The sequence below is a fragment of the Melanotaenia boesemani genome, chromosome 21 (assembly GCF_017639745.1).
Source record: "Melanotaenia boesemani isolate fMelBoe1 chromosome 21, fMelBoe1.pri, whole genome shotgun sequence".
Taxonomy (NCBI): Eukaryota; Metazoa; Chordata; class Actinopteri; order Atheriniformes; family Melanotaeniidae; genus Melanotaenia; species Melanotaenia boesemani.
The window spans coordinates 3155462-3173730 of NC_055702.1; the positions used below are offsets into that span (position 1 = coordinate 3155462).

Consider the following 18269-nt stretch of genomic DNA (forward strand, 5'->3'; position numbering starts at 1 on the left):
CCAAATGTAGACATTTTTAAATCCAGGTTAAAAACTTTTCTTTTCTCATGCGCCTATGCATGAAATCTGCACGGTAACTTTTTTTTTTAACTTATCTTGCTTTTAATCATTTTAATGTAATTTATTATTTTATTGTGATTATGTGTTGATGCCTTTTACTATTCTAAATATCTGTAATGTCTTTGTTTTATGTAAAGCACTTTGAATTGTCCTGTACATTAAATGTGCTATACAAATAAACTGCCTTGCCTTGCCTTGCCTATTCAAAATAAAAGCAAAAAAAGTTGCATAAATTATTTCCGTGTCATTGTTGTACTGTCACTTTATTTCAATAAAGTCGTTTTTTTGTTTTTTTAATCAGTCCCACTGGAACAGCAGCTGTGACCGCAGTGGGGCGGTGACACTGCTACGTAACAACCATTATAGTGGCAGATAAGGCTTTAATATCGTTTATGCAGCATATTATTACACTTATCATTTTAAAAAGTATTTCGAAGTTACAGAATCCGGTTAAACTGTGTGTTCGTTTCTGTCGCCATGTTGTGTTTGCGCAAAGGATTCTGGGAGCTTTGTGAATCTCGAGGATACTCTGAAGCATCCTTGGAAATTCACGGATCGGGGGAATGCTAAGCTAAGTACTTGGAAGGATCTTCGGTATTATAAAAGTCCTTTGGGTGAGATTTGGCGACGGATGTTCGTGGAGACGCGCCCGCTGGTTGTCGGGACCAGCAGAGCTTTCAGTGTCCGCACGGAGCAGTGATGCTGCTGGCTAACCATTTAGCGTTATGAGGAAAAAGCGACTGAACATGAATACTCGATGTTGAAGAAATAAAACGAAACCGGGAAAGACGACGACAGAAAACGGAGATAAACATCAGTTTGTCCTTTTCCATGTGGAAATCCCTGATTAGGAACAGATGTTGTCAGAAACATTGAAGTTGTTTTCTACTGGACAGGTAATTTAACTCAATTACATGCAGTTAATTGTTTGATAACGTTAATAAGAACATGACAACCAACACATTACAATCCTTTTTTTCTTCTTCTTGCAGTATTGTAATTTTACATTTCTGCATCAGAACTAGAACTGTTATATGTTTTTTGGACCAGAAAGAGCAGGTGACATTCCTGACATCAGCCTCAGCTGATAAAATGAGTGACAGTGTAAACAGATGGACCAGATCAGTCAGGATGGAAGAAACCTCCTCTTTTTGTTTATGGAAGAAGTTAACATGATGTCGAGTGGAGGTAATGAGGGGAAAATGTATTGTGCATCCAAAAAAGCTATAACAAGATTGTAAATCTATGTAAAATAATACTAGTAAAGGAATTATTTGGTCCTTCTTATACAGTTGAATTTAAGTTAAATGCAATTTCATAGCTGACATCCTAGTCTTTTTAAATGTATTTCTTTTTATTCTAACCAAACTACTCTGAACTTCAGAATCTGTTTGTGGTTATTAAGTGTGGATTGATCCAGAGCAGGTCAGATGTGGTGTTAATGTGTGTTCAGAGCTCACGTGGACATAATTACATATGTGTGTTCAAACTATATGTTGAGCCATATCAATGTTTCTATGGCAGAACATTAAAGCAGATGGCAGTCAATAGAAAAGTCGCTTTTTTAGCTTAAATATTTAGATGTTAAGAGCTGAACTATATGCACAAACCTGGTCTGCACAGATTTTTTTAAAAGGATGTTTTCATTCTATTGATTGATTTATAATAACATTCGGTTAAGAGACAGTAACTAGGGATGGGAGTTCATGTTTGTACAGAGTAGGTTATGGGTGGGGGTGTGTACATGCGCTTTGTGTTTATGTGAATGCGTGCATGAGACTACAGTGAGGTGTGTCTTAATTTCCTGTCATACACTCCGGTTTGTGAAGGCTTTCAAATTTTGTTTTTAATGTGCATAATTTGTTTTTATTATGTATGGCACTTTGTGTTGCTTTGTGGATGAAAAGTGGTCTATAAATAAAATTTGATTTGATTAAAAATCCATTTTAATGATTTTACTCTGTTTCCATAGAAACAACACTGTGTTGCCCACAGATGTGCATGCCCTTTAGCCAGGTTTGTATCAGGCATGGGCTGATGCGTAAATATAAAAAAAAAATGAATTGTCTGACTGATTAATTGGTCACATGTAGTTCAAACTAGCTTGTAAATGTGTCTCCACCTGTGTCTGGAGTGACCTCTTGTAACTGGATCTCAGTTAGCTGCTCTGTATGCAAATGAACATCAAATCAGTGCAAATGCGGGTTCTTAACTGGCTGCTTTTGCAGTGCACACATTTCTGATGTATTCAACTATCTGACTAAAGAAACAGAAATATCTGAATGAAAGCAGCTCTTTTGATTTGGTCATATTAATATCACCTAAGCAGGTGATGCGTTGTGTTGTTGATCATGTCAGGTAAAAGTGAGCTAGTCCTCGGCTGTGAGGAGCAGAAATATGCAGCTTGGCTTTGATTATTCTGTACAGGTGTGGCGCTTTTGATGCTGTGCTCGCACTGATTTCTTCTGTCGCTGTTGAAATGAACATAAAAGACAAATGAGGTGTTTTCTGTGGTTCTTGTGATTTTGGACCTGAAAATGTCCTGGTGGTCATGTCTGATTGATCGGTGGCCTTTCAATGTATATTTCAAAGGATGTGGCCTGAATCATTCCTGCTTGCATTCTGCATAGTACTCTGTATAATCACCCGCTGCCATGTGTATTTCTGTTATGGAGCATTTGGGCATTAAATGCAGCTTAGAGCTAAAGAAAACAAATATGTCCTCAGCTGTATTTTAACTTGAGTACAGATTGATTGACAGTACAAAGGTGGAAGGGAACCTCCATCAGGAAACAGCTATTAAAGGTTGATCAGAGAATCTAAGAGGTCTGTAGAAAGGGTTTCTGCACAGATGAGTTCAGGAACTTTAAAAACATTCAGAAGGAATTTAAAACCATAATTGCATTGAATCATTAGAGGCCAGTAGAAATGCTGGAGTCTGGTATCAGAAAAAGACTCGGATGCACTGATGAATAATTGACATTTGTGTAATTCCTGTTTCAGACAGCTGTTCTAGAAAAGCAGCAGAAGATCTGGTACACACCCTAAAATCTGAAAAACCCCACAGAAACCCCTCTGAGCTGTAAACAAGGATTGAGAAGAGGAGAACCACAGCTTGAGCAGGGATGCCTCAAAAGACGGGTCTTCAACCAGATGACCCCGCAGGGCTCGGTTTGGTGCCCCCCATACCTGCAGCATCCACTTCAGACCTGGAACAGGCACAAGACGGCAAAGATCCCAGTAAGTCACATTTATCTGTAACACATTACCTCATTATACAACAGTGCTCTGAAGTGATTCTTTTTATTATTTTTTGTTTTTATTATATTTTGTATTTTGAATCCATTGAATTCTTGGCTGCATAATGTTCTACCTGCAGTTTGTATCTGCAGAATAGGATTTTCTTGTTGTGGGCACCTTGTTTGTGTTCAGTCTTTCTTAGTTGTCTCTAAGTTAATGTTTTAGTTAATGACACGCCCTAATTATGCCCAATTTCAAGATAAATTAAATAACATCCAAACGGATGAGTTAGAAATAAATTCACCCCCCTCACAGTTGTCATGAAGGTAAACTTGACCTATTAATCCTAAAATGGATTTTTGTTCCAGGCTTTAAATATGTTCATTTCAGCTGTGAATTATTTTTTTTAACATGGGAGTCCATGGGGATTGACCCTGTTTTGGAGCCCCTATTGGATGAAGGGTGAACTGCAATTTTTTGCACCTCCGCATAGGCTTCACATTTTGCTGTCGGAGGTTGCCGCTTGGTTCTGATAAGGACCAGAGGGCGGGAACACGCCGCACCAGTTTTAAAATCGCTGCATTGGCTCCCCAAGCGTTTCAGGATTAATTTTAAGCTTTTTGTAGTTGTTTATAAATGTCTTAATGCTCTTGGGTCCTGCTTTTAAATTATGAGCCCCCGCGGATCCTGAGATCCTCTGGTACCGGCCTCTTAGGTGTTCCCAAAAAGTCAGAACCAGGACTTCTGGTGAGGCCTCGTTCCACCACTACAGGCCTGGACTGTGGAACAGCCTGCCAGAGAACCTCAGGGCTGCAGAGACTGTTGCTGGTTTTGAAAGCATGCTCAAGACCTTTCTTTTTAGTTTAGCTTATAGCTGAATTTGATTTGATTTAGTTTTGATTTTCACTAATCCAATTATATATATTCTTTATTCATTTTAAATACCACCTAATTATGTGGCTCTCCATTTTATTGTTTTGTTTTACCCAAGTAAACAGTTTCTTGAACTCCTTTGTTTGACTTTATTTAATCATTCCTAAACTCCTTTAATTGTATTTTTATTCTTGTCACTCTTATCAGTTCTTCTTGTTGATAAGTTTATTTAATCTTGTTTTGACTGTTTAACGCCAGTGTTTTCCTCCTGGGGATCCTCCACACCGGTGGCTCTACCTGCTCTGTCTGGGGGGTTGTTGCCATGGTTCATGTTCGTACAGAATGGGGTCTGGGCGGGTGGGGGGGAGTGTACATGCACTTTGTATGTGTGTGAGATTGTGTGTGAAAGAGACTACTGTGAGGTGTTTTAAGTTCCTGTTATATACTCTGGAGTGTGAAGGCTTTTAAATTTTGTTATTAATATGCATGATCAGTTTTTATTATGAAAAGCACTCTGTGTTTCTTTGTGCATGAAAAGCCCTCTGTAAATAAAATTTGATTTGATTTATGGAGGTGGGGCGGCTCACGGTGTAGACACAACCCTGAGACATTGTTTCTTCAACTGGCTCAGCAGTGCCAAGCCATTTGTTTATTTTGGTTCATGTTTTTATATTTATATTCTATTAGAGACAGAAACTAGGCACAAGACTGTATGTGCATGTAGTATGTGTGTGTTTGTGTGCAAGTAAAACACCCGTGTGCGTGTGAGAGAAGGCTTGTGCTTTTAATATGTAAAAATGATTATTTCTTTTTTATTATGTAAAGCACTTTGCTCTGCTTTAATAAATGAAAAGTGCTCTATAAATACAACTAGATTTGAATTAGTATTAAAAGCCAAGGAAAATAAGTGTTTTTTATATATATATATATATATTTGTTACGGCCCCTGGCCTTCTGGGATTGGCCGTCCGGCCTGTCCATCACTCTGCTACGGGAAAGTGGAGCTGCCTAGGCCTTGGCCGCCTAGGGTTGGTCGTCGGACCTGCCAATCAAGCGGAGCCGAGATGACGACGGTCCTCCCTCCCCTTTCTGCTCGCTGATTCGTTGCTGCTGCTCCCGCTCTCCACAGCTGACCCTCATCAGGCTGATTGCCCCTGAATAAAAACTGGACTGCACCATTCATCAGGGGCAGTGTCATTAGGGCACAGTTCGCGTCGTGTGAGAGTTCTCTGAGTAGCGTTAATTCGATTGTTAGTGATTAAACCTTGTGATTGGCCTTTTGTTGGATCAGTGGATCCTTTTGTGCTATTCTGAATTCGTTGGTTTAACTCCTGACAGTGCAACAGAGGTTGTGTTTTTGGTTTAGTTTGGTATTCGTGTCAGGTATTTACGTTTGGTTTTGCTTAGTATCATAGTTTTCAGGGGGATTCTCACTAGGAGAATCCCCGCTCTTTTTGTTGTAGAATTAAGATTAGGAGCCATTTTGTTTTGTTGTATATATGGTTAAGCTTCCTTTGTGTTATTGTTATTATTATTATTATCATTATTGTATAGACTGGCTTTATATTCTTTATTTCTTTAACATCATCTAAGTATGTAAATAGTTTTATAACAATTAAAACATATTACACCTTAACCCACGTTTTCTCGTGGTGTTTATGTTATCGGTCCTGTTGCGCCCCTAGTGACAAGACTGGGCCATAACATAATGGGGGCTCGTCCGGGATCTTTTTGAATTTATTAGGGCATTTAGTTTGTAGTCCGGAAGTTTTGGGAGATTTTGCGTTATTTGTACTTTTGGTTTGTAGGTGCAGTGATTTTGAGTTTGTTTGAACATTTTGGTTTTGTCACCACTGTGACTTGTACTGAGTATTGGTAGGACACCTCCAGGATGACTCGTTTCAGCTTGGAGCGGTTTAAGGAAAACCCCACTCTTGAGCAGATCGAGGCCTGTTGCAAAGACGACTTGGCAGTCCTGGCCGACTTCTATGAGATACCTTTATTTAGGAATATGAAGAAACAGGAGATGAAAGAACTGGTAGTGGCTGGCCTGGTTGAGCGCAAGGTGTTGCGCGTGGCGACAGATGCTGCTGAAAAGGCTGAGATTATGGTTGAGGAACCTCTTGACGTTGCGGGTCCTTCTGGAGCGTCACGATCTGGCGAAACCGAGCAGAAAGGCCTGCTCGGGTCAGACAGGGTGGAAGAGGTTACACTGGCGGGTGACAGGCCTGTCACGCCTGTTACGCTTCCTCGGTTCGAGCCGATGCTCTCCGAGGAAGGTTCGATCTCTTCCGTGCGCGACGCACGCTTGAAGCTTCGGCTTGCCAGACTTCAGCTGGAAGCCGAGGAGAAGGCCCAAGACCGCCAAATGCGGCTTGAGATAAAGAGGATGGAAATCGAAGCCGAAACAGCAGTACGCATCCGCCAGATGGAGTTAGAAGCCCAGACCAAAGCCATGGTAAAACCAGCCCCAAGTGACGTCTCCGGGTCTTTGCATTCTCCTTCTTCTTCTGTCCCTTCGGACTTGTCCAAATTTGTTTCATTTATGCCAACATTTAGAGAAAATGAAGTTGATTGCTTTTTCACAGCTTTTGAGCGTGTGGCTATTGCCCTGAAGTGGCCGAAGGAGTGTTGGTCCGTCCTGATTCAGTGCAAGATCACAGGTAAAGCGCAAGAAGTGGTCTCTGCGCTTCCTCTGTTAGATTGTCAGGACTACGATACGGTAAAATCAACTATTTTAAAAGCGTATGAGCTTGTTCCGGAAGCCTACCGTCAAAAGTTTCGTTCGCATAGAAAAAGCCCCTCACACACACATGTGGAGTTTGCGCGAGAGAAAAGCAATCTGTTTGACAAATGGTGTGCTGCTTGTAGCGTGAAATCATTCGAAGCTCTCAGGGAACTCATGTTGTTAGAAGAATTTAAGAAGCAGCTACCAGAAAGTTTAGTTGTTCACCTAAATGAACAACGTGTGGACAAATTGTTCTCGGCCGCAGTCTTCGCGGATGAGTACGCCTTAACTCATAAGACTGTGTTTCAGCCAACCCTGAAAAGGGAAGAGAAGAATGTAACTAACATGACATTCAAAAACAGAAGCTCTGAGGAGAGAGCCTGTTTTTACTGTCATCAGCCGGGTCATTTAATTAGAGTGTGTCCAAAACTGGCTGCCAAGGAAAAACCCTCCTCTTCCCCACAAAAAGGAAAGGGAGTGGGATTTGCAAAATGTTCAGAGAAAGTGACGAAAGATGAGAGCACTATGGATCCGTGTTTCCAACCGTTTATCATGCCAGGAACGGTGGCATTAGCAGAACTGTCCGCTGACAAGCGACAGATTAAGGTGTTAAGAGACACGGGTGCCTCACAGACATTAATGTTGGCAAACGCATTGCCGTTTTCTGAGGCCAGTTACGCTGGGTACAGCGTCATTCTGAAGGGAATTGGAAAGGGATATGAACCATGTCCCATTCATTATGTTCACTTGAAAACAGAGCTGATCTCTGGTCGCTTTCCTATTGCTATATGTAATGAGTTGCCCATTGATGCTATCTCTCTACTTCTAGGAAACGATCTAGCGGGAGGGAAAGTGACCCCCGCTCTGGAAGTCATGGATCATCTTAGTGAAGAGCAAACAGCTCACAGTTGTGTGGTAACTCGGGCTCAGGCCCGCCAGAATAAAAGCATCGAGCAGGAAGATGTGGATTTGACTGGCAGTTTTCTGTTTTCCCCCTCTGCAGATGGAGAGCAGCCGACGGGGACTGACGGGGGTGGGGACGACTCTACTGCGCATGTGAGTGAGCAGATGACTCTGCCCGCCCCTGCGGACCCCTGGCTGTCCATCAGTCGTGAAGCGCTTGGTGCCGCACAGAGGGGGGATCCCTCTCTGCGTGCGTGTTTCGGGAGGGTGGTGAGTCATGACAGTCACGTTGACGGACGTGGCGTCTTCTTTGTTGGTGGTGGACTATTGTTACGCCGATGGTGTCCGGTCGAGATAGCGGAAGAAGATTGGAATGTGGAGACACAGATTGTGGTACCTGCTCCTTATCGGCAGCAGATTCTATGTCTGGCACATGACGATCAATGGTCAGGACATATGGGAGTGAATAAAACGTATCAACGGATACTGAAACATTTCTTTTGGCCTGGTTTGAAAGCTGAAGTGGTAAAGTACATTCGCAGTTGTCATACGTGTCAACTGATGGGGAAACCAAACCAGACGATTCCTAGAGCACCATTACATCCCATACCTGTCGTGTCTGAACCTTTCGAACACTTAATTCTGGACTGTGTAGGTCCGTTACCGCGGACCAAATCGGGAAATGTGTATCTTTTAACGTTTATGTGCCCAACCACTCGTTATCCGGACGCAGTTCCGTTGCGCCGGATTACCGCTCGGTTAGTAGTGCGAGCTTTACTGAAATTCTTCTCTACCTTCGGACTTCCTAAAATCGTGCAAACAGATCAAGGAAGTAACTTCATGTCCAGGATCTTTAAGAAGACTCTGGCGGAGTTACACATTAAACATGTGACGTCCAGTGCTTACCATCCGGAAAGCCAGGGGGCATTAGAACGGTGGCACCAGACGTTAAAGAGCATGTTGCGTAAGTACTGTCACCAGGAAGTGAAAGATTGGGATGAAGGACTCCCCTTCATTCTATTCGCCGCTCGAGAAGCACCTCAAGAATCATTAGGATTTAGTCCGTCCGAGCTCGTATTCGGACATAAACTCCGGGGACCGTTGAAAATTCTGAAAGAGAAACTTATGGATAGTGCAACCCCAGCACATCAGAACGTACTAGATTACGTGTCTGCTTTTCGCGAACGTTTGCATCGTTCAAGAAATTTCGCTGCGTCGGCATTGCAAAAAACGCAGACCGAGATGAAACGTCGGTATGATCGGAAAACGATTGTTCGTGAGTTTAAGGAAGGTGACAAAGTCTTAGTGTTGCTACCCGTGCCCGGTGCATCACTAAGCGCTAAATTTTCAGGACCGTACATAGTTAAGCATCGCCTTGGTGAAACCGACTATGTTATCTGTACACCAGATCAAAAACGGAAAACTCGCGTTTGTCATATAAACATGCTCAAGTCTTATGTCGGCCGTGAACCTCAGCTAGCGAGAGAGCAATCCGCAGTCGTAGCTACCGGAAGTGCTACAACCCGTCACATCGCTCTTACTTTGGTGGATCCGTTTGAACCAGACGTACCGCTGTTGGATCGCGTGGAGTCGCGCTTGACGCCGCGATTAACGAATGCGGAAGCACTAAAAGAGTTCCCATCTACTCTAGAGTATTTGCCGGCTGCTCAGAAAGCTGAGCTAGTTTCGTTAGTAGATCGATTCAATTCGATATTCCAGGATGTTCCGTCACAAACACACGTCATTGAACATGACATTGATGTAGGGTCCGCGCGTCCGATTAAGCAACATCCGTACAGGTGTAATCCTGGTAAGAGAGAACAAATGAAGCAGGAAACTGAGTATCTGTTGCGCAATGGTTTTGCAGTTCCGAGTTCCAGCCCATGGAGCTCACCATGCCTAGTTGAATCCAAGCCAGATGGTTCGCCGCGGTTTATCACCGATTACCGCAAGGTAAACTCCGTTACCGTTACAGATGCTTATCCCTTGCCGCGAATTGATGACTGCGTGGATACGATTGGTACTGCTAAATTCGTTAGTAAACTTGATTTGTTGAAAGGATATTGGCAAGTTCCGCTCACCTCTCGGGCTTCGTTAATATCTGCTTTTGTTACGCCCGACAATTTCTTGCAATATACCGTGATGGCTTTTGGTATGTGTAATGCCCCTGCCACTTTCCAACGGTTAGTTAACACATTGTTTTCTGATCTCCCGTTTTGTTCTGCTTATTTAGATGACGTCGTGGTGTTTACTGAGACCTGGGAAGATCATTTAACCGCGTTGGAAACAATATTTACACGTTTGGCAAATGCTAAACTCACACTAAACCTCGCAAAGTGTGAATTTGGTCGCGCGACTGTCACATACCTGGGGAGACAGGTAGGACAGGGGGTGGTGCGCCCCGTTGAGGCCAAAATTAGTGCCATCACTGAATACCCCGTTCCGGAAGACAGGAAAGCTCTGCGCCGATTTCTGGGAATGGCCGGGTATTACCGTAATTTCTGTAAGAACTACTCTACAGTAGTTGAACCTTTAACGTGCTTAACTAGTCCTAAGCAAGAGTATAAGTGGACGTCCAAGTGCCAACATGCCTTTGAAAGTGTCAAAACTCTCCTGAAAAGTGTACCTGTGTTAGCCGCTCCTAACTTAAGACAACCATTTAAGTTAGACATAGATGCGAGTGCTGTCGGAGCAGGCGCCGTGCTCCTCCAAGCTGGTGCAGATGGACTTGATCACCCTATCTGTTACTTCTCCCGTAAGTTCGGCCGGCACCAATTACACTACTCCACCATCGAGAAGGAGACGCTCTCGTTGTTACTGGCACTCCAGCACTTTGGAGCGTACGTGGGATCCTCCCCTGTACCCATCCAGGTGTTCACAGACCACAATCCACTGACCTTCCTGCACCGTATGTATAACCACAATCAGAGATTAATGAGATGGGCACTCATTCTGCAGGAATTCAATTTAGAGATACGGCATAAGAAAGGAGTGGACAACTTGTTTGCAGATGCCTTGTCCCGTGTGTAGGACAAACTTGTGTATGCTTATGCAACTGTGTATTAACCCTTTTGTTTCTGGAACATTCGTATGGATGGGGCCTTGGAGAAGCTGGAGCCAGCTTTTAAGGGAGGGGGTGTTACGGCCCCTGGCCTTCTGGGATTGGCCGTCCGGCCTGTCCATCACTCTGCTACGGGAAAGTGGAGCTGCCTAGGCCTTGGCCGCCTAGGGTTGGTCGTCGGACCTGCCAATCAAGCGGAGCCGAGATGACGACGGTCCTCCCTCCCCTTTCTGCTCGCTGATTCGTTGCTGCTGCTCCCGCTCTCCACAGCTGACCCTCATCAGGCTGATTGCCCCTGAATAAAAACTGGACTGCACCATTCATCAGGGGCTGTGTCATTAGGGCACAGTTCGCGTCGTGTGAGAGTTCTCTGAGTAGCGTTAATTCGATTGTTAGTGATTAAACCTTGTGATTGGCCTTTTGTTGGATCAGTGGATCCTTTTGTGCTATTCTGAATTCGTTGGTTTAACTCCTGACAGTGCAACAGAGGTTGTGTTTTTGGTTTAGTTTGGTATTCGTGTCAGGTATTTACGTTTGGTTTTGCTTAGTATCATAGTTTTCAGGGGGATTCTCACTAGGAGAATCCCCGCTCTTTTTGTTGTAGAATTAAGATTAGGAGCCATTTTGTTTTGTTGTATATATGGTTAAGCTTCCTTTGTGTTATTGTTATTATTATTATTATCATTATTGTATAGACTGGCTTTATATTCTTTATTTCTTTAACATCATCTAAGTATGTAAATAGTTTTATAACAATTAAAACATATTACACCTTAACCCACGTTTTCTCGTGGTGTTTATGTTATCGGTCCTGTTGCGCCCCTAGTGACAAGACTGGGCCATAACAATTATAGATGAAGGGATTTTACAAAAACAGACAGAGGAGGCCTGTTTAATGTTTGAAGGCAGCTCTTCCACAGCTTTAATGCTGCCACAGCCAAAACCTGATCCCCCTCTTCGTTTCATTCTTGGAAAAACCAGGAGCTGTTAGTGCTCCATGCAAACACGGCTCATCTTGACTACTGCCTGGGTTTTACCCAGGAGCCACAATGTATTTTTATGACTGCACAGACCACTGTGCTGCTGCCTTTTATGTCTCTTTCTGAGACTGAACATGATTTTTAGTATTGACTAAAACTGACGGCGAAACTCGGAGGTGAAAGATGGCGCTCTGAATGAGAAAGCATCAAATTGTACTTACTGCAGATCACATTGTCATCAGTGTCGTCCCATATCACGTTTTCCTGATACCATGCCGCCCTAATGTTGTTATTGCCCTCGCAAATATTTTAAGAATGGAACAGGAAGGGGAGCAGCGGTACATATTTTACAACACACACTGTCCAATGGTGAGTGTGGGCTCACCTGTGTGAGCGTGTGTTTTAGTAGACGACTGAATTAAGTTAAAGACACAGACATTAATATTTTAAACTCAAGCTCGGGAATGTCTGGAAAATGCCTTTAATTGCATTTCAGTTCCAAACATTAGAAAAAGAAATAGAAAATATTCCTGGCCCAAAACTCAGCAGATCTAAAGCTAAAGTGCCATTTTAAGTCCTGTAACTAGCAGCTCCATAGATACTACAACATGTTACAGTACTTTTAACTTTTTAATATTTCCTCCACACTCTTCATTAATCGTCATTAATATCTGACAGTAATCCAGGGCGGGGTCAGGGTTTGGATGGGGGCGGGGCCTAAGTCTGCACCTCTGCTCATTGAGAAGAGTAAACATTGTGTGCTTTCACGTCTGTCTCCAATATCACCAGAAAAACCTCTAGATTTGTTGCTAGTTGCATTTTTATTAAACAGAAATGCTAGAAACTTGCTAAATAAAGCGCCCAAGCTCTGACGCGTGCGTCGCTTTAATTGGTGTACCGGAAACGGTGCACTGACAACCGTTCCACGTTGTTTGGAACGCAAACTGCAATTAAATGTGCAAAAAAAATTTGTTATGCATTAAATTCTTTTGTAATAAATTGTAATTACCCCCCCCCCTTTTAAATTACATTATAGGTGTAGCAGCAGCTTGTCTGGTTTCTCTGTTTTGGTTATGTTGTTGTTGCTGTTAATTTTTATCTGTTGCATTTTTGTTTCCCTTTCTTCACCTTCTCCTCCTCTCTTCTCTCCACACCCCCTTCCCTTGTCTGTCCAGCTTTAACATGTAAACTCATAGTTGTGCTTTGATTTACATTTTTCTTTCAGTGTTACCTGCAGATGTCCAGCAGCTATCGGTGATTATAGAAGAGCTTCCCAGTGAATGGAGCCCCAGTCAAGACCAGCAGGACCCAGAGCACCGCCACATAAAGGAAGAAGAGGAGGAACACTGGATAAGTCAGGGGGAAGAACAGCATAATGGGCAAGAGGAGAGTGATATCACCAGGTTCTCCTTCACTCTCGTTACTGTGAAGGGTGAAGATGATGAAGAGAAACCTCAGTCCTCACAGCTTCAAATCAAAACTGAAGACAACGAAGAGTCAGAACTTCCAACCTGCAGCTTAGCTCATCATATTAAAACAGAAACAGATGAAGAGGACTGTAGCGGACCAGAAACGGCCAGTAACACAGATCCACACAGTTATTCACCAGAAAATACTGATGAAAACGCTTCTGACCATTTTATGACTGAAGAAAACGATGATTCTTACATGCAGAAATCTACAGATTCAGAAAGTGAAACAGAAGATGGGGCACCCGAGTCAGATCTAAATCATGATCTAGTTTGTAATAGTACCAACGCTGCCAAAGAATCCTTCAGCTGCTCTGAGTGTGAGAAACAGTTTCTCCACAAGCAGTCTCTGAAGAGGCACATGCAGGTTCACACAGTAGAGAAGTCTTTCCTCTGTGATGACTGTGGAAAACGATTCTACGACAAGACCTGTCTGAAAGAACACATGAGAGTTCACACCGGAGAGAAAGACTTTTCCTGCGACGTTTGCAGTAAAAAATTTAGTCGAAAACAAAACCTCAAAGTACACATGAGAGACCACACAGGAGAGAAGCCCTTTGTCTGTGACGACTGTGGAAAAACATTTAACCGAAATGCAAATCTTAAGACGCACATGAGAGTCCACACAGGAGAGAAACCTTTTGCCTGCAAGGTGTGTGGAAAAAGATACATCCAAAAGGCTTATCTTAAGATCCACATGAGGTTCCACACCGGAGAAAAACCCTTTGCTTGTGAGGACTGTGGTAAAAGATTTTACCAAAAGGCCAATGTTACGGAGCACATGAAAATTCACACGGGGGAAAAACCTTTTTCTTGTGTTGTTTGTGGTAAAAAATACAGCTTGAAAAAAGAGCTTAAAGTTCACATGAGACTCCACACAGGAGAGCGGCCCTTTTCCTGCGATTACTGTAATAAAAGATTTACACAAAAGAAAAATCTTAAAACGCACATCCGAATCCACACAGGAGAGAAGCCCTTTGGCTGTGATTATTGCGGCAGGCGATTTAACCAAAACACAAGTCTTAAGGCTCATGTGAGAGTCCACACGGGAGAGAAGCCCTTTGTTTGCAGTGAATGTGGACTAAGATTTAACCACAATTCATCTCTGAAGACACACATGATGTTCCACACCGGAGAAAGATCCTTCACCTGTGATGATTGTGGGAAAAATTTTTACCAAAAGATCCATCTTAAAACACACAGAAGAGTCCACACAGGAGAGAAACCGTTTGTCTGTGATGTTTGTGGAATAAGATGTAGCCTTAAAACAGATCTACAGGCGCACATGAGAATCCACACAGGAGAAAAACCTTTTGGCTGTGATGTTTGTGGAAAGAGATTTACCCAAAACACAAGTCTCAAGACTCACATGAAAGTCCACACAGGAGAAAAACCGTTTACCTGTGAAGTCTGTGGCACGCAGTGTATACGTAAGAAAGACCTTGAAGTGCACATGAGGATCCACACGGGGGAGAAACCCTATAGCTGCGAGGTGTGTAGTAAGAAGTTCTGCCGAGTGACAGATTTTCGGACGCACATGAGAGTGCATTCGGGAGAGAAACCGTTTAGTTGTGGCGATTGCAGTAAGAGATTTAGCCAGTACACATCTCTTAGAAAACACAGAAGAGTTCACACCGGAGAGAAGCCATTTCTTTGTAATACTTGTGGCAAACGATTTAATCGGAGCACAAATCTTAATACTCACATGAGAATCCACACCGGGGAGAAGCCCTTTAGCTGCCATGTTTGCAGTCAAACGTTTACTCAAAGCACGTGTCTTAGAACGCACATGAGAGTGCACACGGGAGAGAAACCGTTTGGCTGCGACGTCTGTGAAAAAAGGTTTAGCCAGAGCACTCGTCTTAAAACACACATGAGAGTCCACACGGGAGAAAAGCCGTTTGGCTGTGACGTCTGTGGAAGAAGGTTTAGCCAGAGCACATGTCTTAAGAAACACATGAGAGTCCACACGAAAGAGAAACTTTTTGGCTGTGATGTTTGTGGTAAAAGATTTAGTGCACAAAGCAGTCTTTCTAAACACTTTATGGTCCACACAGGAGAGAGTTCAGTTCTAGTGAATGAAGTAAAAGATTTAACTGACCAAAAACATTCCTCTAAACACTAAATTCTTTAACAAAAGACTTGTTAGCTGGGTAAAATGAAGCATCAGTTTATCTGTCCAGCATGTAAACTGGCTACTTGAGCTTATTTGCGGTCCATTGATGGCAGTTCAGATCAAATTTATCCTTTTTACCCTCATCTCGGTAAACAAATGGTCCTGAAATACAGGATGCATCACATGATCCGTGTCAGTACATTGCAGTTTAAAGGCTCTCAATGATTACTGCAAATAAAAGAGATTTTCACATTTTGTGTCTTTCAGCTGCTTTAGATTAACCAACACTCATAAGTCTATTTGTCTGCAGAGAGACGATATATTTAATTTGCCAATAGATCCCTGTTAATGCTACAAACTGGACTTTTAAAATGCTAATATTTCACATGTACCTAATTTTGACTTCAGCCTCTATGTTAGTGAGATCTATGCACTCAGCTTTATCTGGTAGGTTTGAGGCTTGAGACTTAAAATGTCTTGAATTGGGGGGAAAAAAGAGGTAAGAAGCAGCTTTGCTCTGTAAGAACTTAATGCTGTTAAGCTGCGTTTCAAGTGTTTATTTTGACATGGCCTCTATGGAGCTCGGATCGGGACATACATTCTGTAACTTGTACACGTTTTGTAACTAGTATCTCCATATTTGTAAGTGTAACAAGTAGTTGTACAAATTAAATCTACAAATACGGATTAATTTTACAATTCAGGAAATACACTAAAGTTTTCTGTCTGTGTGTCACGTAGTTTACACACCCACCAGAGAAGCAGTCAGATTTCTCTGATTCCTGACTGGTCACAGAGAGGAGGGCTTCTTCCTACAACCACATTTTAACACATTTTTTTTTTTACCATTTCGACCATCAAAGACGCAGTAACTGGGTACATAAAGGTTTCTTCCTGGAGATGGGAAAACATGTTTCCCAACTCTACCAGTAAGTTCCAGTAAGGGTTCTTAAATGTTTTTTTTTATCCATAATGCATGTTTTCTCCTTTCTCTCATGAGCGTGTTGAGCTATTCTAGGAAGCAGACATGGAACTTAGAATATGGTCACCTCTCATCTGCGTCACTTTGTAGTTTATTAGGAGGAATGTGGTTGTTGGGTCACTGTTATTTGTACTCACTCTGTTCACCAGCTGACACTATTTACTGAAGCCACCGTGAAAGGTTTTAACACACTTTGGTCGAACTGCAGCAGCTCCGTTCTCTTCCATTAATTTTCACCTCTATTCCAGCAGATCATTTTTAGAAATGTGGAGGGACTCATGACGTACACTTTCTTACTTAAATCCTCTTACAAGGAACTTCTTTAACATGGCCTCTGGAAGAGAGATGCTCCAGAACTAAAATCAGAGTATACTTTCGGGTCCAGTTGGAACAATGTCATGCTATCCTCTCATAAACTGGATCACCAGCTAATTTACTTGAACCATGTACATGGAGCTTGTATATACCCCCCCAGAATGCTACACAGTGTAGGACTCCTCACCCACCCCCACCGCTCGAGTTTGCCTGGTTGTGCCTATTTTTTGTGCTTCACTGTATGTTGTTTTTGTAATTTATAAAATGAAAATAAAAACATTAGAAAAAATATACACACTGACACGTTTGTGCTATGTTGTCATGTGACTATCAGGTTATTTGGATCGTTTTGCTGCATTGTCATTTTATGGGTACTCTTGTAACCTCGTATAAAAACATTATCATTATCCCTTCTTGTCAGACACTTATTTAAGGCAAATTATAGTATTAATTCATTTTTAAGATATTGTGACTGTTGTATCATGGCAGTCTATCTCTAAAGGGGCCTTCGGTCTGCTCAGGTTTTGCTTAGAGGGTTTCTAACAGTGACATGACTGATGTGTCTGAGTAGCAGAGACATTAGAAGTCTGTAAATCTGAAGAAGGATGCTTCAGTAATTCATCATCTTTAGGAAACAGGAACATGTTTTAAATAAAAAGATAATTTTGCTGCACAACTCCTTGGACCTGGACTTTTAAAGTGACTCAGTTCTACTGATCCAGTCATCCAACTTGATGATGATGGTGAAAATGAAGACAGCTGCAGGCTTGTTGCCCTGGTGATCGCTTTTGTCTGGGTGTTTAGGGGTCCTTGCGTTGTGGTGTGAGTCACCGTCTGCCCTAATCGTGGAGGTTCCTGTGGCAACGCCCTCTGTGGTCTTGAGGTGAGGTGGCTGTCAATGTGGATGGATCATCTCAGCAGGAAGCGTCCACCGTATGCTGCACATCCATCAGCCAGGTAATATTCATTTCAATTTAGCAAAAGTATATAACGCAAAACAGTGACTGAGTGTGTGTGAAGGTATGTAAATACTGTACAACAGGTATATTATGTTTTGGACTACAGTGGGTAGGTTCAGCAGGTGTAGACCATCTTTCCTTATTATTAAATAAATGTATATTGCCAGTGTTGTAGACTAATAAAACTAATAAAGAATTGTCAATTTTATCCTTTTCTATAAACCACATAGTGTGTGTATATATATATATATATATATATAAAACGCAAACTGCACACATAACTGCAAAATGTTCTTAGTGTTATTTTCTGATTACTCAATAAGTATAATCTTACCAGCCAGTTTCTCAAATATTTAAATTCTGGTTGATTCAAAATAGTCTCCATGTCTTTCCTCGTTTCTCCAGAGTCATCAGCTACGAGATACAGGTAAGTCGAAGTGCTGCAGTCATGGACAGGTCTGTGGAGCGTTAATTTGCAGTCTGCAGGGCTCAGACAGAGACTGTTCTGTGTGCCTAAACATCACCGCTAATGTTATATATATTGGTGGCTGTGTTTCATGAAGTAGGCACTGTGCTATGAAGC

The 18269-nt window shown here is 42.4% G+C and overlaps 1 protein-coding gene across 1 annotated transcript; it reads left to right on the forward strand.

Annotated features, from left to right (window-relative positions):
• The first annotated feature begins 386 nt into the window (after positions 1-386).
• LOC121632942 (oocyte zinc finger protein XlCOF6-like) lies at positions 387-17180 on the forward strand. Its single transcript, XM_041974767.1, has 3 exons — positions 387-956; positions 3064-3300; positions 13071-17180. The coding sequence occupies exons 2-3, from the start codon at positions 3186-3188 to the stop codon at positions 15437-15439; spliced, it is 2484 nt and encodes an 827-aa protein (XP_041830701.1). The 5' UTR covers positions 387-956; positions 3064-3185; the 3' UTR covers positions 15440-17180.
• The last annotated feature ends 1089 nt before the right edge of the window (positions 17181-18269 follow it).